Source organism: Sus scrofa, chromosome 15, assembly GCF_000003025.6.
Source record: "Sus scrofa isolate TJ Tabasco breed Duroc chromosome 15, Sscrofa11.1, whole genome shotgun sequence".
NCBI lineage: Eukaryota > Metazoa > Chordata > Mammalia > Artiodactyla > Suidae > Sus > Sus scrofa.
Window position 1 is genome coordinate 83,784,937 of NC_010457.5, and position 27,760 is coordinate 83,812,696.

The 27,760-nt window shown below is 37.4% G+C and overlaps 1 protein-coding gene across 5 annotated transcripts; it reads left to right on the forward strand.

Annotated features, from left to right (window-relative positions):
• Nucleotides 7,913-25,401, forward strand: RBM45 (RNA binding motif protein 45). Of its 5 annotated transcripts, none has more exons than XM_021074963.1 (9): nt 7,913-8,347; nt 12,570-12,692; nt 15,380-15,506; nt 18,481-18,603; nt 19,595-19,780; nt 22,664-22,793; nt 22,968-23,052; nt 23,229-23,392; nt 25,201-25,401. In XM_021074963.1, exons 1-9 carry the CDS (start codon nt 8,048-8,050, stop codon nt 25,391-25,393), a joined length of 1,431 nt encoding a protein of 476 aa, XP_020930622.1. In that variant the 5' UTR covers nt 7,913-8,047; the 3' UTR covers nt 25,394-25,401. The 5 variants fall into 5 exon arrangements, with proteins under 5 accessions (XP_020930622.1, XP_013846049.1, XP_020930623.1 ...); XM_013990595.2 differs by having other exon boundaries at nt 19,601-19,780; XM_021074964.1 differs by having other exon boundaries at nt 24,218-25,363.

Consider the following 27,760-nt stretch of genomic DNA (forward strand, 5'->3'; position numbering starts at 1 on the left):
TCTCCATATGCCATGGGAGCGGCCTAAGAAATAGCAAAAAAAAAAAAAAAAGCCAAAAAAAATAAATAAATAAAATAAAATACCATACAGAAATGAGGCCACAGCAAACTACATTCAGTATATAATTTCCTATTTAACATTTATACTCTCAGCTGTAAACAAATCTACCATTCTAGATCAAGTATCACCTGAAAACAATCAAATAACATTACTGAGTTCAGTCAGCATTAGCACATGAAGTGGAAAATACATGGTTCTAAGTAGGGAAAATTTTATACAATGATAGATTTATACAATAAATTCCGTACAAAGATTTTGGTTAATCCTGCCAAAAACTCTGTTATGTGCCTAAATAAATGCCTCTTCCATCTAAAATGATGTAAAAACTAAAATAATTTTAACTTACTGGAAAAATGTAGTTTAAAATGCTAATGAATACAGTGCCTGGTTTTTCTGCAGTTTGTGTTCTTTGAAGAATGGGTGCTGGGGAGGTATGAGTGCGGGTGGATTTCAACGTTAAGAGTTGCTATTACAGAAATCATAAAAATACCAATTCTTCGACAGTCCAGTTCTAGGTACATTTTTACCTTCATAACTCAACTGAGAAATAGAAAATGTGTTATTCTGACAATACTTAGAAAACAGTATTGTTTAACTAAAGTAACTATTACTCACAGAGAGGTTAGTACTTCATGTACACTAACCTGCAAAATTAGTATCTTACTGATTTTTTTTTTTTTTTTGCTTTTTTTTTGGTGGGGGGCATACCTGTGGCTTATGGAGGTTCCCAGGCTAGGGGCTGAATCAGAGCTGCGGCTGCCGGACTACACCATAGCCACAGCAACATGGGATCTGAGTTGCAGCTGCCACAATCAGAGCAACACCAGATCTGAGCTACATCTGCAACCTACACCACAACTCAAGGCAACGCCAGATCACCGACCCACTGAGTGAGGTCAGGGATTGAATCCATGGATACTAGTCAGATTCATTTCTGCTATGCCAAAATGGGAACTCCCTCACTGAGCATTTGAATCAGGGCCATAGAGAGGAAAACTTTAGCTGCATAAACAAATGTATGGCCTTTTAGCAAAAAGTATGGATAATATAAAACTAATATCATCTCAGTACTACCTAAAGAAACTTTCCAATTTTTACCTAAAGGAGAATTGTCCAATTGGTTTTTATACCAATTAGTTCAGGAAAGTATTTTTTACTTAAAAAAAGAAAAAAACAAAAAGTTTCTTTACTCACCTAGACTTTACATGCAAGTCACTTAAAAGAAAATATCCATTCTCACTGTTCAAACTACCAACATGTAACACAATTAAAAACACTCACTAAAACAGTATGGAGGTTCCTCAGAAAATTAAATATAGAACTACCATATGACCCAGAAATCCCACTCCTGGGCATATATCTGGACAAAACTTACATTCAAAAAGATACATGCACCCTATGTTCATTGTAGCACTATTCACAATAATTATGACATGGAAACACCCAAATGTCCATCAACAGATGAATGTGTTAAGAAGATGTGGTACACATATATACAATGGAATACTACTCAGCCATAAAAAAGGACAAAATAATGCCATTTGCAGCAACATGAATGGAACTAGAGATTCTCACACTAAGTTAAGTAAGTCAGAAAGAGAAAGACAAATACCTTATGATATCACTTATATGTGGAATCTAAAATATGGCACAAATGATACTATCTACAAAACAGAAACAGATCATGGACATTGAAAGCAGACTTGTGTTTGTTAAGGGGAGAGGGTAGAGAAGGGGATGGTTGGTAGATGCAAACTATTACATTTAGAACAAATGAGTAATGGGTCTTACTGTATAGCACAGTAAGTGTGTACTGTTTCTTGGGTTGGGACATAATGAAAGATAGTATAAAAAAGAATGTGTGTATATATAATATATATATATTATACATATGGCTGGGTAAATTCACTGTACAGTGAAAATTGAAGGAACATTGTAAATCAACTATAATAATTTTTTTTAAATAAAGTATATGGTTAAAAAAAAGAAAACCATTCACTGCTGCCACCTTTAATCACTGCTGTGCAAGTATCTACAACCCCTCTTCAAAGTGTATGTAAACCAGTAGATTTAGCAATGGCAGCAAGGGAAGAGGGCAGGAAGACTAGGAAGGATATCAAGGAAATTCATTTTTCTTATAATCACTTGGCAATCTACTAGTATTTAGTAATTAAGAAGAAATATCTCACCAAAATAGGGAAATATATGACATCTGGTATGAGAATGATCACTCACCCAAAAATGAAGTCATTCTAACGCTAAACACACAAAGATAAGAGTAGCAACATCTACACATGCTTACTATGTGCCAGGCATAGTCTAAACCCTTTATATATTATTAATGTATTTAATCCTCACACCAGTCATATGAGATAGATACTATTAATCTCTGTTTTTACAGATAAGGAAAATGAAGCACACAGAGATTCAGCCACTTGTTTAATGTCACAAGTTGGTGAGAAATAGAGATGATAAAAGGTGATGGAAAGAGCAATATTATGTCTATGATCCTAGATTTATAAATTTTTTTTGCCTTTTTTTTTTTTAGGGCTGTGCCCATGCCATATATGGAAGTTCCCAGGCTAGGGGTCCAATCAGAGCTAGAGCCACAGACCTATGCCACAGCCACACCAACATGAGATGTGAAGCATGTCTTCGACCTACACCACAGCTCACGGCAATGCAGGATCCTTAACCCACTGAGTGGGACCATCGACCAAGCCCGAATCCTCATGGATACTAGTCAGATTCAAAACCTGCTGAGCCACAACCCAAACTCCCACAGACTTCTAATTTTAACAATTTCCCTTTTAAGAGTAATCTAGATAATACTGTGTTGAACATATGACACATTGCAGATACTAAACTGAGTGAGAGTACTTATAAAGAGAAGTGAAAAACCTTCTAATACTGTACATATCATTGTCATTTCTAACTTTGCCCATAAAAAGGGGAATGTGGTAAGAAAAATTAAGACATCATCAAAGTTTTCAAAGTTTACATAATCCACATAATTCAAATGATGAAAGAGGAAGAGGAAGTTCACTAGAATATTTTAAGGATGAATGCTCCACAGACTTAAAAAATCAAATGGGATTTTGCACGTGGTAATGGAAAAAAGTACTGACGTGGAGTGCATCACAAAGATGTGACCCTAGGTAAATCACATCTCTGAACACACGGCACACACACAGCCTTTCCTTCGTCTTTCTAAGCTGCGGTGCTCGAACCTCTGAACTGAAACAAGAATCCAGCTTTCCAAATTCCCAATCTGAGTTCCTCTTTGCTACCACCTCCATTTGGAGGCTGACGTCTGCCAAATGAGCTGACGGCTCTGTTCAGAATCAGTCCCACCCAGAAAAGCTGCAGAGAGACCCCCTGCTAGAAATAGCCTTCTGTGGGACTCAGGGATACCCAAGCCCCCTTAGCTGGGTCTAAAGTGAGTGCTTACTAACCGGACGGTTGGATACTCCTCTCTGGGTGAACCCAGGCCCAACTGCATCGTTGCCCTTAACCTGTGCTCAGATCACATAAGGGTCAGGCTCACTCTCTCCGAGCTAGTCCCATACCTAAGGGCCAGCGGCTCCGTCCTCCGCCTCCTCGGAGAACTTCTAGTGTCGACCGTGTGGCTGCTAGTCCTGAGCCCGCGCCGCAAGTTCAAAGCTAAAGGTCCTGAGGCAGCTCCTCGAACACCGCACAGCTGGCCCTACCTGGCATATGCTTCCGGTGGACACCAGCCAATGGCAGGAGGGGCTCCATCGGCACTACTACTGATTGGCCCACAAATCCCGCAGGTTCCAACTCTCGCAGGAGCTTAAAGGCCAGTACTGCACGGCCGCTGACTTTAAACGTGACGGAGTATCCTTTGAGCAGAACTGTCACAATCCTGGTTTTGTTTATTTGTTTAACTTTTACCTAAATGAAGAATTTGAAGAATTAAATTATCCATGTATAGTCACAGCAGTATAGATTCTTGCTTGAGTTAAGAGCTCAACGTTTTATGAAAAGTCCATTAGTATTGGATTGCAGGAATCAAATCGCGTCAACAGAAGGATAAAGCAGGTGCTTACTATAGCAAGTGCTTGGGAAGACACTGGGCCAAGCAACCTCAAGGACAAACACAGACGTTCCCTTGTAGCTCAGCGGTAAGGAGCCGAATTAGTATCCATAAGGTCAGCTGGATCCCTGACCTCACTCAGTGGGTTAAAGGATCCGCAGTGTTGTGAACTGTAGGTCGCTGTCCGGGCTTGGATCCAGCATTGCCGTGGCTGTGGCCTAGGCCAGCAGCTGTAGTTCTGATTGGACCCTAGCCAGGGGACTAACATATGGCAGGGGTGTGGCAAAAAAATAAAAAAAATAAAAAAAATAAACTGAAGCTTCTATTTTCTGTGAGTTATAATCCAGCTGGGTCAAGATTTAAATACATTAAATCACCATAAGTGAGCTACAGAAAAAACGCAGTAATACAAGAACTGACAGCAAGGTTGCAAGCTGCTTGTTAATCACAACAGCAGAGTAGTGTATGAGTAGAAACAAGTAAAGAATGAGTCCTGAAGGAGCAAGGGAGAGAGATATGAAGGAGAGGACTAAGAAAGCTAGAAGAAGACGATTGAAGGAGAAATTCAAAGGTGAAAAAGTCAAAGTTGTGTTTAGGAAACATAAGAAGGGAAAGTAGTTTACCTATGGTTACAAAATCAATTCAGTGAGACATGAATAGTAAGCTGTAACAGAGAAATAGGAATATTAAAATAATTTGATTAATTTTGTGTATTAGGTAAGTGGAATACTTACCCATATTCTTGTTCTCTATAGCACTGGCCAGTACAGCTTTCTGCCATGATGGAGCTGTTCAGTGTGGACACTGTCCACTAGCTGAAAGAAGCTTTGAGTAGTTGAGGTGTGACTAATGAGGCTAACAGAATTTTTATTTTTTTTTATTTTTTATTTTTTTTTTTTTGTCTTTTGTCTTTTGTTGTTGTTGTTGCTATTTCTTGGGAGAATTTTTATTATTTTAATTAAAGTTAATTTTAATTATTTTAACTAATTTTATTTTAATTTAAATAACCACAATTACCAGATGGTTGGATTAAACTATTCTATGTGTTCTGTCCTGTGAGCTACATATTTAAAAGATGTATGTCATCAAATTGAATCAAAGGACCAGGTCTACCAGGAAAAAAAAATCTGATGTTATTTTCAAACTCAAAAAAATGCAAACTCAACAAAAAAAGAGGAGACTACCATTTCTTGAGTGCCTACCACATGCCAAGATAGGTACTTGCATGCATTATCAATAGCCATGAGACTTACAAGATAGGAAAAATCGAGAATCTGGACTACATTCATACAGAATAATCTGAAAGTTACTAATCTATCACCAATAAATATTAGTGGTAGAATCTATTTAAAAATTGCAAATAAGGCAAAACATTTGTACCTAATTAAATATAACATATGAAGACTAATATCAATAACCAATAAGCCTCATTGTAATTAGATCATAGTTCAGAGAAATTTTGGAAAACAATGACTAGAATTTACTATTTTATCCTTGCATTTCAAACATAAGTTACATCATCTCTTTTTTTTAATTCATAAGAATTTCAGAAGAGGAATTTCAACGGAAATCTGAATTTCATGTGAAATAAATGTATCTATCATTCTAATAATTGTGCATTATAGGATACATGTTTTAATTTAATATGCAAATGCCCAGCACATATTTTCTCTAATATAGACCAATTAATAATCATTCTTTAAAATCTCAGAATTTTCAGCTTTTAGTTGCATGTGATTCATGCTCGAATGTGATTTTATATAATGTGAAACATGAAAAATCTGTCATTATTAAGTGATGAAAAATGTTCCACAACTGTGATGGTTGCACAACTTTGTGAATATTAAAAACCATTTAATTGAACATTTTAAATAAGTGAATTGCATGATATTTGAATTATATCTCAATAAATCTTTTGAAAGTACATAGATAAGTAAGGGAAAAGTATGTGCACTATAATTTAGTAACTTATAAGAACTTTCTGATTTTCCTTGAATATGTGGTATTTCACATCATTAAATGGTAAAGAAATTACGCTTTGCTGGCATTTTCCAAGATTTCTGATCCTGGTTTTGTTTCATGCAATTTTTTATCCGTTCTAAAATAAAATTAACTGCTCTAAAATTTTCAGGATACCAAAGAGTAATCTTGTTTCACAAAGAATAGAAATTTCCCAGTTAAATTCAGTTTAAGAAAATTATACATTTTCCACTAGATGGCAGTAGTGTGCAAATAGTATTGCTAGAATCTGTACTTTTCCTGACATCAATAAAATTATTACATTACCACATTGTTTTCATTCACTTTGATTGGTTTGAGTAAGATAATGAGAAGTGGAAAGAAAATAAGTTACTTCCTTAATGTGCTAAGCTCCAGGGTAAACAGAGCCATCATTTTACAGATGCAGAATGAAATGCAAGGAGAAATTGTCACAATTTTGCACTAAAGCCAGAGTGAGAATTCAGAATCCCTAACTCTTAGCTGCCATTGTACAACTATACAATATCAATAGTGGGGGAGTGGACACCACAATTAAAGGAAATAAGAAAATTAATCTTTATCATGCACTGTACACATATTTTCTCATTTGATCCCTAAACTATTTGCTCTATATGTATTATCTCAAGTAGTCCTAACTATACAAACCCCATCTGTTAACTTCATAAGGGAAGGAGAGTGATCATTTTCTTCAGCACTGTCTCATTGGGGTATAACACAGTGCCCAACACACAGTAGATGAGTAGATGGTCAAAACATTTTTTGCTTAATAGAATTGATGAATTAATTAAACTTGACAACTACACTATTTAGTAGGTAATACTATTTCTACTTTACAGTTGAGGAAACAAGTTGGAAACATGAAGTAATTTGTTCAAATTCACACAATTCAGTAGCAAAATCATTTAACACAATCTGATACTACTTTGCATGATATATTTTCATGTAATACTTCCACAATAGGAAAAAACGCTCTCTGAGGGTAAGCATCATGTCCCTAAGTTTCCTTATTGTATGTCTAATTATTTGCACAAAGCCTGACTTATGGTTGGCCGGCAATAAGTGGTATTATTTATCTGTTTGCATTCATAGCAACCCAGGTCTTAGCACTCTAGACTTGAACATTTAAGAAGCTCTCTTCCTGGACCATTTTGTTGTTGTTGTTGTTTATTCCTTTCACTTCATTCCTTATTTCTGGATTTCTGCTAGTTTTTTGCTGACCTATCCTCAAGGCCCCTTTAACAAGAAGCCTTAGATGTCAGTACAGATTTTCCACTTTGCTTGCACGTTAGGACTTTCCCTAGTTCTGATCTCAAAACACCCACGGGTGCTCGTAGGAGTTGAGTAGATTAGCAGATGGCGTTATTTCTGGTTTTGACTCTGTTATTTGTATTTCTGTTACCTTTTGCTATTCCTTGGGTTCCAATTCTTCATCTCAATTTTCTCAACAAATGAGCCTGAAGTTGGATGATCGGTCTTAAAGGTTCGTTTTCAGCAGACTAAACAGTTTTAACTCTGTTCTGTAGAAGTCTTCTAGTGAGCTTAAGACCAAGATAGCAAGTTTGGGGGAAGAGTTCGTGGGCTTTGTGGGTGGAGCAGAGCCAGTTTCGGGGAAGCCGGAGGACCAGGCATTGCTGTTCTAACAACAGGGAACCTGGATCACACACCTAATATGCGCGCTCTGTCTTCGGATTGGATGCTCGGACCGCATATCAGGCTCCTCCAGGCCGTCAGGGGGAGCTGCAGGCCGCTCCCCGGAAGCCAGCGCCCTGCGCGGCTCGCCTGTGCCCGGGCGCCGGACTCTTCCGTCTTCCGGAAGCGGACGCTGGAGCGGCAACCGCTAGGAGTGTGGCTGAGGCGGTGGCCGGCACGGGTCGGAACGAGGTGGAGTAGAGTGGTTCGGGCCTGGCTCCCGCGCTGGGGTGGAGCACCATGGACGAAGCGGGCAGCTGTGCGAGCGGCGGGGGCTTCCGCCCGGGCGTGGACAGCCTGGACGAGCCGCCCAACAGCCGCATCTTCCTGGTGATCAGCAAGTACACGCCGGAGTCTGTGCTGAGGGAGCGCTTCTCGCCCTTCGGGGAGATCCAGGACATCTGGGTGGTGCGGGACAAACACACCAAGGAGTCCAAGGGCATCGCCTTCGTCAAGTTTGCCCGCAGCTCGCAGGCGTGCAGGGCCATGGAGGAGATGCACGGCCAGTGCCTCAGCCCCAACGACACCAAGCCCATCAAGGTGCGGGTGCCCGGGTCGGGGTGCCCCCGGGGCGGTGTCAGGGTCGGGTAGGGTTAATCGGTCCGCTCCCAACATTCCTGAGCGGGAGGAAGGGAGGACGGCGTTGGGGAGAAGATTTCCCAGGATCTCCTGCCCTCTAGGCTGCGGTGGGATGCGGGGGTGGGGAATGCGGAGAGAACATCCTCCCCCGGGTGACCGGGCATCTCCGATGACTAGAGCTGCTGAGCTGCAGTGGCCGGGCCTGCCCCTCTTCCGCCGTTACTAATCCACCGCCCAGCTCTGGTCCTGGCCTGCTTTAAGGACTTCTCTGACCCTCTTCTCTCAGACCTCCCGGCCTACCATTCTAAAAACAGATAACTGCTTTTCCTCAGGTGGGTAGGGGTTTAACAACTTGATAAAAGTACATTACACTGTGGCCCTCTGGTGTTAGGCATTTTCCCAGTACCAAGCAAAAGTATGCACGTATATAACATTTAAGTGCAGGTGATAAAATCTGCTACTGTTACACATTTATCACATTTCTGTAATTTTTAAAAATTGTTTCATAAACCCTTTTTTGTGAAGGTGTGTGTGTCCTAGGTTGTTAATGTCACTTTTCTTTGAAAGCAGACCAAAGTAAACTGCCTTAAAAAGAGACAAATCATTGTGATCGTAGTGTAATTGTATGTTTATTAAATGCTTCTTTGAATACGCTTAATTCATTCTGGTGGTATTTATATTACGTTTCCACACTTACTTCTCTGTAAAATTAACATAGTGACACATGGCAGGAAGAGCTATTTTGAGGGTTATTTGACTTTGTCCTATTAGCTACAGTGCCTGGCGCAAGGTAAGCCCTCAGTACATCTTTTTTGTCCGTAGTTGCCAAGATTCTATTTCTTACTTGCTCAATTCAGGACCCAGTCCTGAGAATCTCCCAGTTTAAATTGTACCTTTCACCTGTCCTGTGGAAATAGTTGCTGTATTTATAATTCTGTTGGAACTTTCCTCATAATTCTCTTTTCTCTCAACTTCTTTTCATTTTTTCCCCATTTACTATAGAAAACTGAGAAGAATGTTATTAATAGGGACTTATTATTTAAAGGAGAGATTTGGAGATATTTCAGTCCCCAGAGGCCTTCCCTGTACCTCCATCCCCCAAAAAGAGAGGAGCTTGGGAGTATCTCAGCAAGCAGCTGGGAGTATCTCAGCAACACAATAGATAGTGGACATTACCTCTCCTCCAGCCTCCTGAACCCTCTGAATGAGTTGGAAAAGATGATCAATGAAATTAATTGTAAGGCCACAACATATACAAGATCAGGGGTTAACCCTTTTTTATAGAAAAAGGGTTAGTAAATGTTTTAGGCTTTGTGAGCCATGTACAGCCTATGTCACATTCTTTTTGGTTTTTTTTTTAACAATCCTTAAAAATGTAAAAGCAATTCTTAGATCATGGTCTTTAGAAAAACAGGAAGCTGTAATTTACTGACTCCTGCACTAGGTTGATAATATTCACCTCCTTCCAATGATGATCTTAACAGAGAGGGTTTTATACTTTGAGCATAATATCACCACAGAGCTCTTCTGGGAAACTCCCCCAAACGCCCCAAGTTTGAAACCTTATATAACTCCCCCCACAAGAGAAGTAAAAGTCCTAACAGTAAAATGTATCTATCACACACACACCACCTTTTAGCCACAGAAAAATTATATTATTCGCAAAGATAATTAAAGTTTAAAATTTGTTTTTCACATATTCATCCACTCAGGTTCAGCCAGATGGTTGTTGCACTACAGTGCCTAGCTAGACCATCTAAATTCATTCTTTAGCAGATTCAGTTTGGGCTGTCTTACACTGGGATGTAGGTTTTTTGTGGGTTGTTTTTTTTTTTTTTTTTTTTTTCAGTTATTTCCAGTTAAATTAATTCAGTTTCAATTTTTCTCATGTATTTTGCTTTTGCAAAGTTCCAAAGCCCCTATTAAGACAAAATTTCAGCAACAGGCCTGTAGCCAAAAAAGATTATCCAAGTAAGAATCATTCTGTGAATGACCATACATGATCTTGAGGAAGAGGGTAAACCTAGAAAATAGAAGAGAAAAATCTTAGTTTTTAGTTTTGCAAGAATGTGTGTTATTTAGGGCCCATAGTCTGTGAACATAAAGTCTCAGGAGAAATCATCCCATTAGGTAGCTGATTTTTGTACATATGTTCTACTTAGATACCGTCTTTACCAGAAATTTGAAATGCTACAATCTTCTAAAACTTAGAAGTTTGTGATCTGGTGGCACCTCCCATCACCAATCTTACTTGAGACTTTTTTTCCTGGTGTCTTCCCATATACTGAAACATTCCCTCTTTGTATTTCGCTATTGACTATCTTATTACTGATACACCCACTGGACTAACTTTCTCATGGACCATTTCTGTTCTACTCACTAATTCTACTAACTCTACTACTAGTACTTAGTCAGTACTCTTATCACTAACATATGACATATGGTATAAATATCGAAGGAATAACTAGAATAAATGTTGAGTATATCTCCATCTGTATCTTGTAAGTTAGGTTCTCCATCTCTGTCACAGCTGTTTTCCAAGCAAACATTACGACCCTTTGTTTCAATATTTTCTAAAATCCTTTGGCTTTCTAGGTTCTCTGTCCTTTTAGTTGCTGCCTCCTACTCTGGAAATCTATAGGTTCAGGTTTTCTCATATTGAGTAATATACAGCCCCCCCTTTAAAGACAAGAGAAAAAAAAAATGAACTCAAGGGCCCTGTGTAGTGAGCAACATTAATTTTATTACATTTCTTCGAGTTATATAAAAAAATAAGAGTAGCATTAAAATTCTTAGGCTTATAGTTGTATAAATAAATCCACAATCACAGTTAAAGATTTTGGTATTCTGGGAATAATATGAAACCAAAACAATTTTATAAATTAATTAAAAGCAATACCACAAAGCGAATTAAATTCTAAGCAATAATCTAATGTCAGATATTTCAATAAAACTCCATTGCTAATAGAAAAATAGGATTTTCTGCTGTGGCTCAGTGGGTTTTGAACCCAGCTAGTATCTGAGGATGCAGGTTCAATTCCTGGCCTGCTCAGAGGGTTAAGGATCCAGTGTTGCTGCGAGCTGTGGTATAGGTCACAGTTGCTGCTTGGATCCCACATTGCTGTGGCTGTGGCTTAGTTTGCGAACTTCCATATGCTGCAGGTGTGGCCATAAAAAAGGAAAAAAAATAAAAAGCCTGAGTTCATTCTCTACATTTTCTTGCTCACATAATTCAGATTGTCACTGAGATGATCCAGAATATGGTTACATTGCTTTTTTAAGGATTAATGTTAGAAAACAAAAATACAACCATCTAGACTTAATTCAGCTTTATCAATATTAAACATAAATTGGTTAAACACTCCTATTAAAAAGTAAGGATTATCAGGATTTTTTTTAAAAAGACCATATTAAGTGCTGCTTGCAAGAGATACATTATGCACAAAGATACAGAGTGGTTAAAAGGCTAGGAAAAGCTGGTGTGATATCAGACAAAATAGTCTTCAATGGGAAGAGTATTAACAGGGAAAGAATAATTTCCTAAGAATAAAAGTATCAGACCAAAAGTATAAGCCAGTCCCAAATGTATATGCAGCCAATAATGGAGCTTCAAAATACATGAAGCATTATTGATAGAACTAAAAGAAGAAAAACAAATTCATAGATTTTTCCACTCTTCTTAGACTCAGAATAAGTAGACAAAATCAGTAAGGATATGTGACATTTTAATAACAATTTTTTTTTGGCTGCACCCTTGGCATGTGGAAATTCCCAGGCCAGGGACTGAGCTGCACCACAGCGGTGACCCAAACCACTGCAGTGACAGTGCTGGATCCTTAAACCACTGTGTCACAAGAGAGCACCTAATAATGCTGTTAATCAACTACACAATTGACATTTATTGAACACTACCCAGCAGTCACAGAGTACACATTCTCTTTCAGTGCACTATTACTCCTGGTTAAAAACAATGCAAATGGAAAAAAAAGTATTTGGAAAAAATACAATGCAGAGATTAGTATTGTCTCACATAAAAAGTCATTACAATAAAGATTGCTTTAAAAAAACTTTCAATAAGATCCTATTACTTTGCATTTAACATAACATAAATCTCATACTAATTAAGGAATAGGAAAACAGTTGATTGATATTACTGCATTATTCTTTGGGTTCTGTTTCTTAGGTTTTCATTGCTCAGTCCAGATCATCTGGAAGTCACCGAGATGTTGAAGATGAAGAACTTACAAGAATATTTGTTATGATACCAAAGTCCTACACAGAAGAAGATCTACGGGAAAAATTTAAGGTGCTTATGTTTTTTAATCAGCTAGTGTCCATGATAATTTACAGTCTTTTGGGTTTTTTTTTTTTGGCCACACCTGCAACATGTGGGAGTTCCCAGGCCAGGGCTCAAACCCTTAACACAGCAGCAACCCAAGCCACTATAGTGTCAACACAGTATCCTTAACTCACTGTGCCACAAGAGAACGCCTTTTTTTTTAATTTTTATAATTTACAATCTTAAATTTGTTATACATTTAATAAATCTTGTGTTGAGTTAGATCATTAGATTGGTGGAAAGAAATAACTTATTAAGGCATCTATTTCAATCTAGTTTTTAAATATTAAAACTAAAGTAAGTTACTTTTTAAGAATATATAAAACCGGAGTTCCCGTCGTGGTGCAGTGGTTAACGAATCCGACTAGGAACCATGAGGTTGCGGGTTCGGTCCCTGCCCTTGCTCAGTGGGTTAACGATCCGGCGTTGCCGTGAGCTGTGGTGTAGGTTGCAGACGCGGCTCGGATCCCGCGTTGCCGTGGCTCTGGCGTAGGCCGGTGGCTACAGCTCGGATTGGACCCCTAGCCTGGGAACCTCCATATGCCGCGGGAGCGGCCCAAGAAATAGCAACAACAACAACAAAAAGAAAAAATAAAAAAAATTAAAAAAATATATATATATATATAAAACCTAGACAATATTAATGGTAATTTCCCCCCATTTGATGAAAATATAGATTCAGGAAAATGAAGTATCAATAATAGTATGTAATAATAATAATAAGTAATAATATAATTTTAAGTAAAAATCATATACCTTGTAGGTGGTAGAGCCAAGATTTAACCCTCGCTCTTTGTCTTAAAAATTTCATAGCACTCTCTTATTACTCCTGTCTATTGTCTCTCATTTAACAGGGGTCTGGCAAGCCTAAGTATGCAAAATATATTATCTCACATTTATTACAAGCCTATAGAATGTTCATGTACATCTTCACAGAAAGGCTTATCCTTTATGGTTTTTGTCCTAAAATTAGACCTCTGAAGGAGTTATATTTAAAGAACAAAAAAAACTACATACAGCTCTGAACTATAGTTAGATTGCAGTCACTGAAATTTGAAGACAATTTAAAATCTCTTTTTATTGCATTTGGAGTGGATAAGCAATGAGATCCTGCTGTATAGCACAGAGAACTATGTCTAGTCACTTATGAACATGATGGAGGATGATGTGAGAAAAAGAACGTATATGTATGTATGACTGGGTCACTTTGCTGTATGGTAGAAATTGACAGAATGCCTAAACCAACTATAATGGAAAAAATAAAAATCATCAAAAAAAAAAAGAAAAAAGTAAATAAAATAAAATCTCTTTTTAGCCATTGGCTTTATATGCAGTGATACACTTTCACAAAAATTATTAAAAAGCAGTTTTAAGTTGTTTTGGGTTGTAATATTTTAATTCATTTTCTACTAATCTTCCAAGTACTATGAATCACATGGGCAGTAAGCAGGAAGGAAAGAAACAAGTAATTCCTCTGTCCTGTCTCAATTGAGAATTGTACAAAATACTTCAAAAATAACAAGTACCAAAAATATATATTCGTATACCCCAATAGTAGAAAAGAGTTTTTACCTTATGTATTTATGAACTTCTTTTTCTGAGTAAACACTGATGGCATTTTGATCTAAATGTATAGTAATTACACATTACTAATTTATTACATGAATATTTTATAAAATAAATAATAAACACTAAGGATTTATATCCCATATTGTTTCCAGCATTAAAAATAAACATTTGGAGTTCTCTTGACGCACAGCAAAGTAAGGATCCAGCATTGTCACTGCAGTGGCTCCAGTCACTGCTATGGCTCTAGTTCAGCCCCTGGCCTAAGAACTTCCACATGCCATGAGCACAAGAAAAAAAAAAAAAGTAAACATTCACCACATAGAGTATTAACTTTGTGAGTAAAACAATGTGTTTCATTTCAAAGATATGCTTTGAGAGGTACTCCTTCAAAAGAAAACACAGTCATTTATGTTCCTGTGAGAAGGCAGATGAATAACAATAGCTAATACTTACTGTGTGGTATGTACCAGTCCCTGTATATACACTTTAGGTGTCTTTGTTCTTTTAACCCTTAAAACAACCCTATGAGGTGGTACAGCTGTTAGCCCCATTTAACAGAAGAGGACATAAGACACAGAGAGGATAAGTCAACTGCCCAGTTTAATAAGTGGCTGAACCAAGATTTGAACAAAGAAGGTTCAGTTCCAGAGCCTCTGCTCTTAACTACCACTAGGCAAGATTTTGGAGCTTTCCAGACCATGTGCAAATTCTTACTCGCCCTTCATGATTTTGATAAGTTATTTGATTTCTCTAAGGCCCAGTTACCTTATCTGTGAAATAAGCAGTATAATATATGTACATCCTTGAAGAACTGTGAGAACAATAAGGTGATATATGTAAAGCAAATGCTCAGTAAATCAAAAATAGCGTTTTGGTTATGTTATTATTTGATTTTATCATTATTATGGTTATTTTCTAGTGCCTCATTTAGTTTGTGACATTTTTATTGCATTATTAAAAATAGCTGTAAATGCTGATCTCTTTTGGCAAGCAAAAAGAACAAGTAAACAAATTTTAACCTAGTTCTGAATCTGTTCAGTTATTAATTTTGACTTCTCTAAGATTATTTCTTTTAACTCTCATAGGTGTATGGAGATATCGAGTACTGCAGCATTATTAAGAATAAAGTAACTGGAGAAAGTAAAGGCTTGGGCTACGTTCGATACTTAAAACCATCACAAGCTGCCCAAGCAATAGAAAACTGTGATCGAAGTAAGGATGTATTCACTTATCATTGTTATAGACATTTGAAAAAAATTCTAATTATTCTAATAATCTAATACTGGTTTGTGCTTGTATCCCTACCTGCTAACTTAATCTTAGCAATAAGATTTAAAATACATATAGTTGTAGGATGAAAATTATTTGGGGGCCATGATTAAGTTTCCATTGGTTATTATTTCTACAGTTTTGGGGGGTTAATTAAATTATTTTAGAATTTTAAGTATTAAAAATTCTTTAATACTTAAGGTTGGATTGGGTTTTTTAAATTTATTCTCTATATTTTTAAGAAATTCAAGTATTTTGTAATATTTGTTCATGTTTGACCTAAACTCTAAATAGAACTGTGTACTAATAGACATATAAATAATAGGGATAGGGTTTAAGATTTACTAGCTTTGAGAAAAAAACATACATCAGGTTAATTTCAAGCTCAAGTGACATTAATCAGACCTTCTGCCATTGCTGTTATACGTTCTGAAGAATAAGATTTTTTTTTTTTTCTTTTTAGGGCTGCACCTGCAGCATATGGAGGTTCCCAGGCTAGGGGTCGAATTGGAGCTGCAGCTGCCAGCCTATGCCATAGCCATAGCCACAGCCACAGCGACGTGGGATCTGAGCTGCATCTGCAAACCACACCACAGCTCACGGACAATGCCAGATCCTTAACCCACTGAGCAAAGCCAGGGATTGAACCTGCATCTTCATGGATCTAGTTGGGTTTGTTAACCACTGAGCCACGAAGGGAACTCCTGAATAAGAATTTTAAAGAGGCCAAGGAAAATATTCTTTGTCATACTTCTAGTTATATTGACCTTTAGAAATGAGATGTAGAATAATTCAACTAGTGGGTTTCAGGATAGTATAAAAATTTATAAATATGGAAATAATTATTGTTAATTAGAACTGTTAGATAACCCTAAGAGACATATCAAAATTTTCTCTCAGATCCTTCTAAATTTTTCAATTAGCCAGCATTAATTGAATACCTATGGTATACTCATGAATATAAGTAGAGAGATACAAATGGCATATATAGCAACTCTGGCATTTAAGGAATATACAATTATGTTGGATAGTCACGATCTAATAATCAAAAAGTAGTTAAAGGGTAATAGAAGGGTTTTTTAAAAGCTTTTTGGTTTTTGCTTTGTTTTGTTTGTTTTGGTTGGGCCCACAGCATGTGGAAGTTCCTGAGCCAAGGATCGAATCCGTGCCACAGCAGTGACCCAAGCTGCTGCAGTGACTACACCATATCCTTAACCCGCTGCATTACAGGGGAACTCCTAAAGCTCTTTGAACTCCTAAAGCTCTGTCATGCCAGGTACCTAGTACTGTTATTAGTAATACTCAGTATAGTACTTGGGTCCTCAATTAAGGTTTATTGAGCTCTCTAGCAAAGATACTGCCATTTACAGAAGACTCAATAAAACTGACAAATGAAAAAATGTTCAAAAATGTGTGAGACAGGTGAATTCATGCTGTGGCTCAGTGGGTTAAGAATCCGACTGCAGCAACTTGGTTTGCTGAGGAAGTGAGGGTTCCATCCCTGGCCAGCAGTGGGTTAGAGGATCTAGCATTGCCACAGCTGCTATGTAAGTGGGCAGCTGCGGCTCAGATTCATGCCCTGGCCCAGGAACGTCCATATGCCACAGGTGTAGCCATTAAAAAAATTAAATTAAAAAAAAGTGTGAGATGGCCTATCAGTGGTGAAAAAAAAGTGCACTGAATGAAATGGGAATACATTAGGAGGTAGGGTTCGCATCTGGCATAGAATAGGCAGGACAAGATAAGAGCAGTGAAGACCGAGCTAGAAATAAAGATCTTTGCTTAATAGAGTGAAGGCAACAATCTGAGTAAAGCTTGGTATTCCTGTTTGAAAATTATAAGACAAAGTAAACTAGGTACTTTGAAACCATATATGGGAGATCATAAAGAGTTCAAGCTTAGTCCATGTTAGAATTTCCCTTGTATATTGTTTTATAAGGAGAAAAATAACAAAAACTGCTTTAGGACAGTTAATCTAACCACTGTACCAAGGATGCATTTCCAAAGAAAGAATTAAAAGAACGTGGTTTTATCCTTTTTGGAGCTACTGAATAATATAAAAGCTATGAACCTTCTCTTTTGAAATACGCCCATGTGCACATATGTATAAGCTTTTTTTTTTTTTTTTTTTTGTCTTTTTGCCTTTTCTAGAGCTGCTTCCCGCGGCATTTGGAGGTTCCCAGGCTAGGAGTCTAATCAGAGCTGTAGCCACCGGCCCGCGCCAGAGCCACAGCAGCGCAGGATCTGAGCCACATCTGTGGGCTACACAGCTCACAGCAACGCCAGATCCTTAACCCACTGAGCAAGGCCAGGGATCAAACCCAAAACCTCATGGTTCCTAGTCAGATTCGTTAACCACTGCGCCACGACGGGAACTCCTGTATAAGCCTTTTCTTTAAAGTTAGAGGATTCGTGGAACCCCTTCCCACCTTTTTGAAGTTCATTCTTGGACCCCCAGTTAAAACTCATGATCCAGAAGCAAAGAGATCAGTTGAAGGGTTGTTGTAATTAACTGAGAGAATCTAGTTTTAAAATGGAGGCAGAGAAGTTGGAGTGAAAGATAAATTTTCTAAGTATATTTCAAAGGAAGACTCTTTGGTGACAGGTGGTTCTGAAGAAGCACTGTTGGATTTTGATGTTGAGAATGGATGATGATGTCAACTGTAGAAGGGGGAGATTGAAAAGGGTAGCATAGACTTGCTGATCTTTGCTGCACTGAACCTGTGATTTGGGATTCTTACTGTTTCTCTTTACATCTTCCAAGAAGCAAGGGAAAGGTAGGTCTGGTAGAGATGGCTGTTTGTGTGGATTTTGTTTTATATAATCATAAAATTAAGTCAAGCACTAGCAATCAAGTATATTTGTAGATATCTTAAATTTGCTATAAAATTTGAAATTAATGGATTTTCTTTTTCAGGTTTTAGGGCAATCTTGGCTGAACCTAAAAATAAAGTATCTGAATCCTCAGAACAAGATTATTATAGTAATATGAGGCAGGAGACTGTGGGACATGAACCTAGAATAAATATGTTTTCATTTGGTAAGTGGGCTATCTTTATTTTAATGGTATAAGTAGTATATGCAAGCTGATTTGGAGTTGTTTTTTTTAATATTTTTCTATTCTGCTGGTAGAAGAATATCACATAGCGAATAAAATAATTTATAGGTTTTTTTTTTAAGAAGTTGGTCATGACACCTAATGTCCTTATTATTTAACACTTACTTTGTTTAATTTATTTCTAATTATAGTTTTTTATGGTTCTGTATTATCTAAGTGTTACACTATGTCACTGCCATTTGAGATGGAGGGTGGAGAGCTTTTGTTTCTATGCAGATGAGTCCTAAAATTTATCCCTAAATTACTGCTGCTTTAAAAATAGGGCTAGAGAAAGAAGAGAAATGACAAAAGTAGAAGTTAGAAAAAGGGAAAAATGAGTGATGAAAGTAAGACCTGTAAATGTTATTTGGCATAAATTCCTTTTAGGTGAAACACTTGCCATACTTAACAGCTTTGCATTATAAACGTATTCCTGTGAAAGTAGACTACACATTTCTGCTTATATTTCCATACTGAGGCAGGGGAATGGGGAGATTGTGTGTTTTCTTGTCATAGTGTCTTCAGATAGTGCTGATGACAAGAGCATACTACAAAATACGGTGCCTTTGTGCAATGCAGAAGACTTAAATGACAGTTCATTTTATTTTCCAGTACCTAATTTTTTTTTTTTTTTAGGGCTGCACCCGTGGCATATGGAGGTTCCCAGGCTAGGTGTCAAATTGGAGCTATAGCTGCCAGCCTATGCCACAGCCAGAGCAACGTGGGATCCAAGCGACCTCTGTGACCTACACCACGGCTCACAGCAATGCTGGATCCTTAACCCACTGAGCAAGGCCAGGGATTGAACCTGTGTCCTAAGGGATCCTAGTCAGATTTGTTTCTGCTGAGCCACAACAGGAACTCCATAGTACCTAAAATATTAAATGAATCTCTGAATATATAGAAATTTAAAGATTTGCTTCTTTGTATATTGCTGGAGAACAACAATCTGAATTTTCAAGTTTTGACAAGAATGACAACAGAGGCCAGGAAGCCATCTCCAAACGCCTATCAGTTGTATCAAGAGTTCCTTTTACTGAAGAGCAGCTTTTCAGCATTTTTGACATAGTACCAGGATTGGAATACTGTGAAGTTCAACGAGATCCTTACTCTAATTATGGTAAAATGATGTTTTTATTATTTTTAAATGTATTGTATTTTGTTAAAAAGGCTTTTCTGGGAGTTCCCTTTGTGGCGCAGTGGTTAACGAATCCTACTAGGAACCATGAGGTTGTGGGTTCGATCCCTGCCCTTGCTCAGTGGGTTAACGATCTGGCATTGCCATGAGCTGTGGTGTAGGTCGCAGACACGGCTTGGATCCCGCATTGCTGTGGCTCTGACGTAGACCGGTGGCTACAGCTCCGATTAGACCCCTAACCTGGGAACCTCCATATGCTGCGGGAGCGGCCCAAGAAATGGCAAAAAGACAAAAAAAAAAAAAAAAAAAAAAAAAAAAAGAGGCTTTTCTTCGGTGGCACTTGTTATGTCAGGTACTGTTTGTGTAATAGTTTTATGTTTCCTTTTTCTCTATTTTAAACTTTCAAATATAATGATAACTCAGTAAACAAATCTCTGGAAATATGTTTCCTTTATACAAAGTCATTTATTTTTTAAAACTATGTTAACTCCCACAGAATAGTGCATTCTGTTTGTTTCCAGTTGTACAGCAGATAAACATCAGAACAGGTCTCTTCTGTACTCTTGATTAATGCTAGGCAAAATTATAAAACCCTTAAAGTTTTCTCCCCCCCCCAAGTCTTTTTTTCTTAAACTTTATATTTCAAAATGAAACTCCTTCCCTTCATTTCAAGCATCCTAATTGTCTTTTCTCCCCACTGTTTCTTTCTTTCTTTCTTTCTTTTTTTTTTTTTTTTAGCACTGTACCCACAGCATATGGAAGTTCCCAGGCTAGGGGTCAAATCAGAGCTGCAGCCACTGACCTGCACCACAGCTCACAGCAATGCCAGATCCTTTAACCCACTGAGCAAGGCCAGGGGTTGAACCTGCATCCTTATGGATACTAGTTGGGTCTCTTACTACTGAGCCACCACAGAAACCCCTCTTCTCCCCATTCTTAATAGAAGCAAGGCTCTAATATCAGCCATTTGAACTTAACTAATTAATTGACTAAACCTGTTATCTAATGTTAGCTTAATCCATCTCAGTATTCTTATAAGCCTTTTGGGTTTTTTTAAGGATTTTTTAAAATGCATCCTTGTGGCATAACAGGAGAAGGTTGGCAGTCTATTTTGCAGCCAACTTCTGTGCAAATCCCAGCAGTGACACATGGCTCTAAGACCTTAGCAAACTGCTTATTCTATCTAGTCTCTCTTTCCTCAACTGTAAAATGTGATTATTAGTGCCTTCTCTGCATGAGTTAGAAAAGAATTAAAATAATATATGTAAAAACATCTGATACAAGTCCTGGCACATAATAGGCACTCAGTAAATCAAAGAGTTTGTTGGTTTGGTTTAAAAAATTGGAGATACAGGAGTGGTATAGAGAAATCATATTTGGTGTCTCTTCCAGTACTATAGATATACTTGATTTAGGCTTTTTAGGGTATCTTCTTATGGCTGTTGAGGGAAAATAGATAAGTGAGTCAGATTATATGGGCTCACTGGCCTAGGGTGCCCCCATTCTTCATATAGACACCTCCCATACCCAGTATTCCCCAGGATTGCCCATTTGACCTATTCTCTACAGTCTCCAACTTAACCTAGTCTTATGCTGTCATTCTTTCTTCTGACTCTAAGGCATACATTTGGGGGGGGGGCATATTTGTCATTTTATTTGCATATAATTCTATTTGTTCTATATTTTCTTTCCTCTTTATCTGATACCTTGAAGTATATTTATTCCTTTATCTTCTCTGTTGTTTCTCTTGTTGGATGTGTCTGATAAATATGTGTATCATTGGAACAACACCTTTTTGCTAGTAAAGATATATACTTATCCTATTTGAATTAGTTTTGTAGATTTATTTGCTTTTTATTTTAATTCCATTAAACTGTTGAGATGCTTATGTTTAGAGAGGAATATTAAATTATAATTGGAACCTTGTTTTTCCAAAAGTGAGTTATAAATGTATCATGAAAACCCTTTGGTTGTGTTACAAGCTCCTGGGCTCACTGTATTAAGAGGTTTAGTATAAAATTATCTCCTTCTTTTAGCATCACCTTGGACTGAAATCTGCCACCTTAGCTAAAAGCTTTTCAAAGGAATATGAACATATGAGTTCTGATCCAAAATTCTGTTCTCTCTCTTGGTTTTCATACATGTATCACATTTCCTCTCTCTACCACTGCAGCTAGCCAAGATGACTATATATTCTTTTCATGTATCACCCGTCATTTCATTTCTACTCAGTATAATAGGGAAAATTTCAGAATTAAGAAAAACTGGTTACTTTTTAGTGTATCTCTGTCATATAAGAAAAGCCAATATCTTAAAATTAAATTCATTGTACAGAATTTAGCTAATGATACTATTTTTTTTTAAATATTTTGCTTAGGGAGTTCCTGTTGTGGCACAGCAGAAACAAATCCAACTAGGAACCATGAGGTTGCGGGTTCAATCCCTGGCCTTGCTCAGTGGATCAAGGATCCGGCATTGCTGTGAGCTGTGGTGTAGGTCGTGGCTACAGCTCGGATCTGGTGTGGTTGTGGCTGTGGCATAGGCCAGCGGCTGCAGCTCTGATTCAACCCCTAGCTTGGGAACCTCCATATGTGGCGGGTGCGGCCCTCAAAAGACAAAAAATAAATAAATAAATAAAATATCTTGCTCATATTTTTACCCAAATCTGGTTTATATTTTGCTTCATAGGAACATAGCTGTAGAACGTATGTATAAGAGAACTTTGTTTTCTTATACATTTGATTGTATATTTACTAATTGCATGGTATTGGTGTTTTTCTATGTTGTTTCCTTTTTGTAGTAACACAAACTTTAGGGCCTCAATCTGTTTTCTTTTTAATTCCCATATATTCTGCTTTGTTTTAGGTCATGGAGTGGTTCAGTATTTTAATGTGGCATCCGCTATTTATGCAAAATACAAGTTACATGGATTTCAGTACCCTCCTGGGAATAGGATAGGTGTCTCCTTCATTGATGATGGAAGTAATGCAACAGAGTAAGTACCAGTCGAGAAGCTGGTCCAAAGCCAGAGTTGGGTATACATGATATAACTCAGAGAATAAAAAGAGAAAACAATTGACCTCTCAGGTGAGGAAGTTACAAAAGGCAAGTTACTGTTAAGAGACTAGATATTTCTAGTTCTCTGTAAATTACCAGTCCTTATCTTCAGTCTCCTTAGAAAAATGGCAACGCAGATGGTAGCTGCACAGCTTGCATCAATGGTGTGGAATAACCCAAGTCAGCAGCAACTTCTGGTAAGTAGGTAAAAATTTAACTTCACAGTAGATTGCTAGTGCATAAAATAAATGTGACCTTTGTTTATTACCTGTGTAAAAAGTAAAAGACCATCTAGTTGCCATGATCCACATCTCTTTAGCTCTTTATTTAAAATCCCTAAAGTGAAGTTTTTCTTTACCTAATTCTTCAACAGCAATTTGGAGGAAGTTCTGGATCACAGCTGCCTCAAATTCAGACAGATATTGTACTTCCATCATGCAAAAAAAAAGCCCCTCCTGAAACTCCTGTGAAAGAAAGGCTTTTTATCGTGTTTAATCCTCATCCTTTACCTTTAGATGTACTAGAGGATATATTCTGGTAAGATTTCAATTCCACAGAGTTACATTTCAAAATAATAAAATTTATTTAAGCCAGTCATTTAAGCACTCTAGCAATACTGAAACCTCCTATATCCAATATTTATATCACCTTTTAAAATATATAGTTGTTAACGTCTCTTCTTTGTTATTTACAAGTCTTAACCCTCCACACAGAATTTCCTCTTATTTTGTTTTGAAGACATGAAACAAGTAGTATTGTTTTGAAAAGCTGCCTTCACAGAATGAGCAAATCATTTCTTGATTGAAGATACATCTATATAGACTTGTCCTCTAGAATTCTTTCTACATATCTTTTCCTTTGTAGTTGTAATTCAGCTGAACAGTGTTTATTAAGCATCTACTATTTTGTCAGCATTCTTTTGGATCCTTAAGGGTAATATAATTACATTGAGTAAGCAATTACTTGATTTTAGGGAAGAGTATATAATAAGCGTAGTATATAATAAGAGTATATAATAAGCGTAAAAGTTGGAAAAGTCTCTTATTTGATAACTTATTTAACCTTAAGTTTTTCTTTTTGTGGTCTTTTTCTTATTTGCCTTACAACAGTGTTAGTGAATTTAAAAGATAGATGGAGTTCCCTTGTGGCTCAGCAGGTTAAGGATCCAGCACTGTTATTGTTGTATTGTGGCTTAGGAACTTCCACATGCCTCGGACTCAGCTCAAAAACAGAACAAAACAAAACAAAAGATAGACAGCTTGTTAAAGAGCTTCATAAAATATCAGAGATGTCATTCAAGTATTTTGATTTTTATTTAATTGATTTATTTATTTTATTTCTTGAATCTCTCCTCTCTACCAGACAGTCACTGTGCTAAGTGTCAGAGACATCTTGCAAACAAAACATGTAAACAAGACATGGGAATTCCCACTGTGGCACAGTGGGTTAAGAATCCAACTGCAAAAGCTCGGGTTGGATCCCTCGCCCAGCACAGTGGGTTCAAGGATCCAGCCTTGGCACAGCTGCATCTTGAATTCATTTCCTAGCCCAGGAACTTCTGTATGCCAAGGGTGGGGCCACTTAAAGAAGAAGAAGGAAAGAAAAAAGACATAATGGATCTTGTCCTCTTAGAAGATAAACAAGTGAATAGGAAATTACAACTTAGTAGGTTGGTGTTGTGAAAAGGAATATTCAGGCAATGAAATACATAGCAGAGACATCCACTGTAGAGACTCAGAGAAGACTGCTTAAAAGAAGCAAGGTATAGCGGAGACCTGGAGGATAAAAATAATTGAGCCAGGGAAGAAAGCTCAACATGGGGGAGGTTATTCCTGCTGGAGAGAATGTGAAAGGATGTCAGTGTCAATAGAATATGATGTTTGAGAGACTGTGCGGGGAAGATGAAGCTGGAGGGGACAGGGACCTAGTTAAGATAGGCCCACAGGCTATGTTAGGGAGTTTGTCCTTTCCCTGGAGGCATGAAGAGCTGCTGAGGGACTTTTAGGGGAAGAAATGATCAGATTTGTGTTTTAGAAAGATCACTCGGAAGACAGGCTAGAGAATGGATTGGAGCGGGATAAGCCCTACAGGGCAGAGAAACAAGTGAAGAAGGTATTAGAGTAATCCAAGAAAAAGATAATGATGGTCCAAACAAGGAAAGAGACCTGAATGAGAATGAAGAGAAATTGACTGATAGAGGAAATTTTTTAAGAAGGAACACTGACATGAACTGGAGATTGGATGTATGGAAAGGAGTGAAAAAGGAGTTCAGAATGGACCCCAGCTTTTAGACCTGAGCATCTGTACTTAGCAATTTCAGTTGATCTCTTTCTGCTTTGTTGCAGTCGTTTTGGTAACCTGATTGAAGTTTACCTTGTGTCAGGAAAAAATGTGGGCTATGCCAAGTATGCAGATAGAATAAGTGCTAATGATGCCATTACTACTCTACATGGAAAGATCCTGAATGGAGTCAGACTTAAAGTTATGCTGGCAGATTCCCCAAGAGAAGAATCTAACAAACGACAAAGAACTTACTGATTCTTGAGGTAAGCTCTTTTTAATCTAAATTCTAAAACACTTTGGTTAAATCGTATAAGGAAAAGAATATGTATAGAGTTTCTTTTTAAGGATTTAGAAGTTGTTAAAAGAACTGTGGCTTAAAAGTTTGCTGATAAATCAGCAGGTCAGGGGTTACTTTTAAAATATATTTTTTAAACCTGAACTTTTTAAACTTAAAAAAATGTTTTTGGTGTTTATTGGGAGGATGTCTTTGCCCTCCCATAAAATAAAATCAATTTCAGTTTAGAAGAGTAATAAGATTTGTGTGTATGTGAATGTCTTAGACACAAAGAATTAGATTTTTCAGTATATGGTTAAATGAACTTTGAAATTGGAATACTTCTAAAGATTTTTAACTTGAAGAGTTAATGTCTTATGAATGAGGTAATTTATGGCAATCTTTATAAAGAATGTTTTGATGTTCACTAATGAAGGAGCTAAAAAGCAATATCAAATACATTTGACCCTTGAACAACACAAGTTTGAACATATGTGTGCATACTACAGTTCTCCAGTTGAGGTTGGTTGAGTGTGAGGTTAGTTGTATCTGTGGATGCAGAACCATAGATAAGGAGAACCTGCACATGTGGAGGGCCCAGGATAAACAATATGTGAGTTTTCAACTGTGTAGAGAGTCGCCACCTTTCACCCCTATGTTGTTCAAGGGTCAGTTATAATGCATCTTGTTGGACCTTTTGAATCTAAATGTTGATGTTTTTCTGGGTATATATTTGTGAATTTGTGTATTAAAACTACACATTGAGAAAATACTCTCATGTGCATATACATATTTTTAAAAATTATCTTGACAGTTTACCAAAAACTCATCAGTTATACTATATACAGCCATGTAAATTCCTTTGTCTTTTAGTTTTAAGAAATAAAGGGAGTTCCCTTTGTGGCTCATCAGTTAACGAACCCGACTAGGATCCATGAGGATGTGAGTTTGACCCCTGGCCTTGCTCAGGGGGTTAAGGATCTGGTGTTGCCCTGAGCTGAGGTGTAGGTCGCAGATGCAGCTTGGATTCCATGTTGCTATGGCTGTGGTGTAGGCTGACACTGTAGTTCTGATTTGACCCCTCGCCTGGAAACTTCCATGTGCTGTGAGTGAGGCCCTAAAAAAGAAAAAAAAGACAAAGAAATCAAACCTAAATTTCTTTTCTAGGACATTTAGTTCACATCCCCACGGTTTGGGGAGACATTTAAAATTAAAAACACTTAAAGCTCTGGAAATGAATTCTTTGTGTACTTCCCTCTTCCTGCACACACACAGCTGCTTCCCAAGTCCACTGCTGGTCAAATAGCAGTTGGCAAGCACTTTAGATCCGGTTTGGTTACTGGCTTGAAAACAGTTTTTCCCCCTCCCAGGTTTTCTTTCTGACCAATTATAAAAACTAGCAGGTATCATAATGAATTATCTGAAGCCTTACTGCTGATGAACATTGCTCTGATAGAGCAAGTCAAGTGATTACATCCTCTTTCCAGAAGGCAGTTGTCACTAGGAAGCACCCATTGGGCCCATTATGAATAATCTCAATTTAGAAATGTTTTTAGATGTTTTATTTAATTACAAAACCCACTCCCATTACTCCATGCAATATAGAATTATTGCATTTGCCAGTGAAAAAGAATTAGCAAGTCTTCCTTATAAAGCAGTTTTTTGTGTTTATGAATAAAATGTTAAGAACTGAATTCTCTTTAGACAAGCTGTCTTCTAATATAGCATGCTAATTATGTATATAATAAAAATGTTTATTTGTATCTATGAATATTTCAAAAATATAAGCAACAATTCTTACTCTTTTTCAAGAATCTTTATCCTTAAAAAAGGAAATAATACTGACTTCTTATTATGGAGAAAATATATTAATTACTCCTGCGGTTGAACCTTTTTAAAATAATTATTTATTTAGTATGGAGAATGTTTGACTTAAAATCAGAAGATCCAGGTTGGGATTCCAGCTTTGACACTTTACTGGCTATGATTGGGCAGATCTCTTTACCTTTCCAAGGCTTTCTTCATAGGCTTATTGAGATAAAATGAGTCAGCAAAATTCCTTATAAAATAATTTTTTTTTTTTTGTCTTTTTTTAGGGCCGCACTCGCAGCCTATGGAGGTTCCCAGGCTAGGAGTCTTATCAGAGCTGTAGCTACTGGCCTATGCCAGAGCAACAGCAACATAGGATCCAAGCTGCGTCTGTGACCTACACCACAGTTCACAGCAATGCTGGATCCTTAACCCGCTGAGCAGGGCCAGGGATCGAACCCACAACCTCATGGTTCCTAGTTGGATTCGTTTCTGCTGCGCCAAGAAGGAACTCCTATAAAATAAAATTTGTAAATGTT

Excerpts from the sequence above, each read along its gene's own strand:
- RBM45 (XM_021074963.1), top strand. The coding sequence starts at position 8,048 with ATGGACGAAGCGGGCAGCTGTGCGAGCGGCGGGGGCTTCCGCCCGGGC. Across the intron at positions 12,693-15,379 it reads ATCTACGGGAAAAATTTAAG|GTGTATGGAGATATCGAGTA; the intron begins GTGCTTATGTTT and ends TAACTCTCATAG. Across the intron at positions 15,507-18,480 it reads AATAGAAAACTGTGATCGAA|GTTTTAGGGCAATCTTGGCT; the intron begins GTAAGGATGTAT and ends TTTCTTTTTCAG.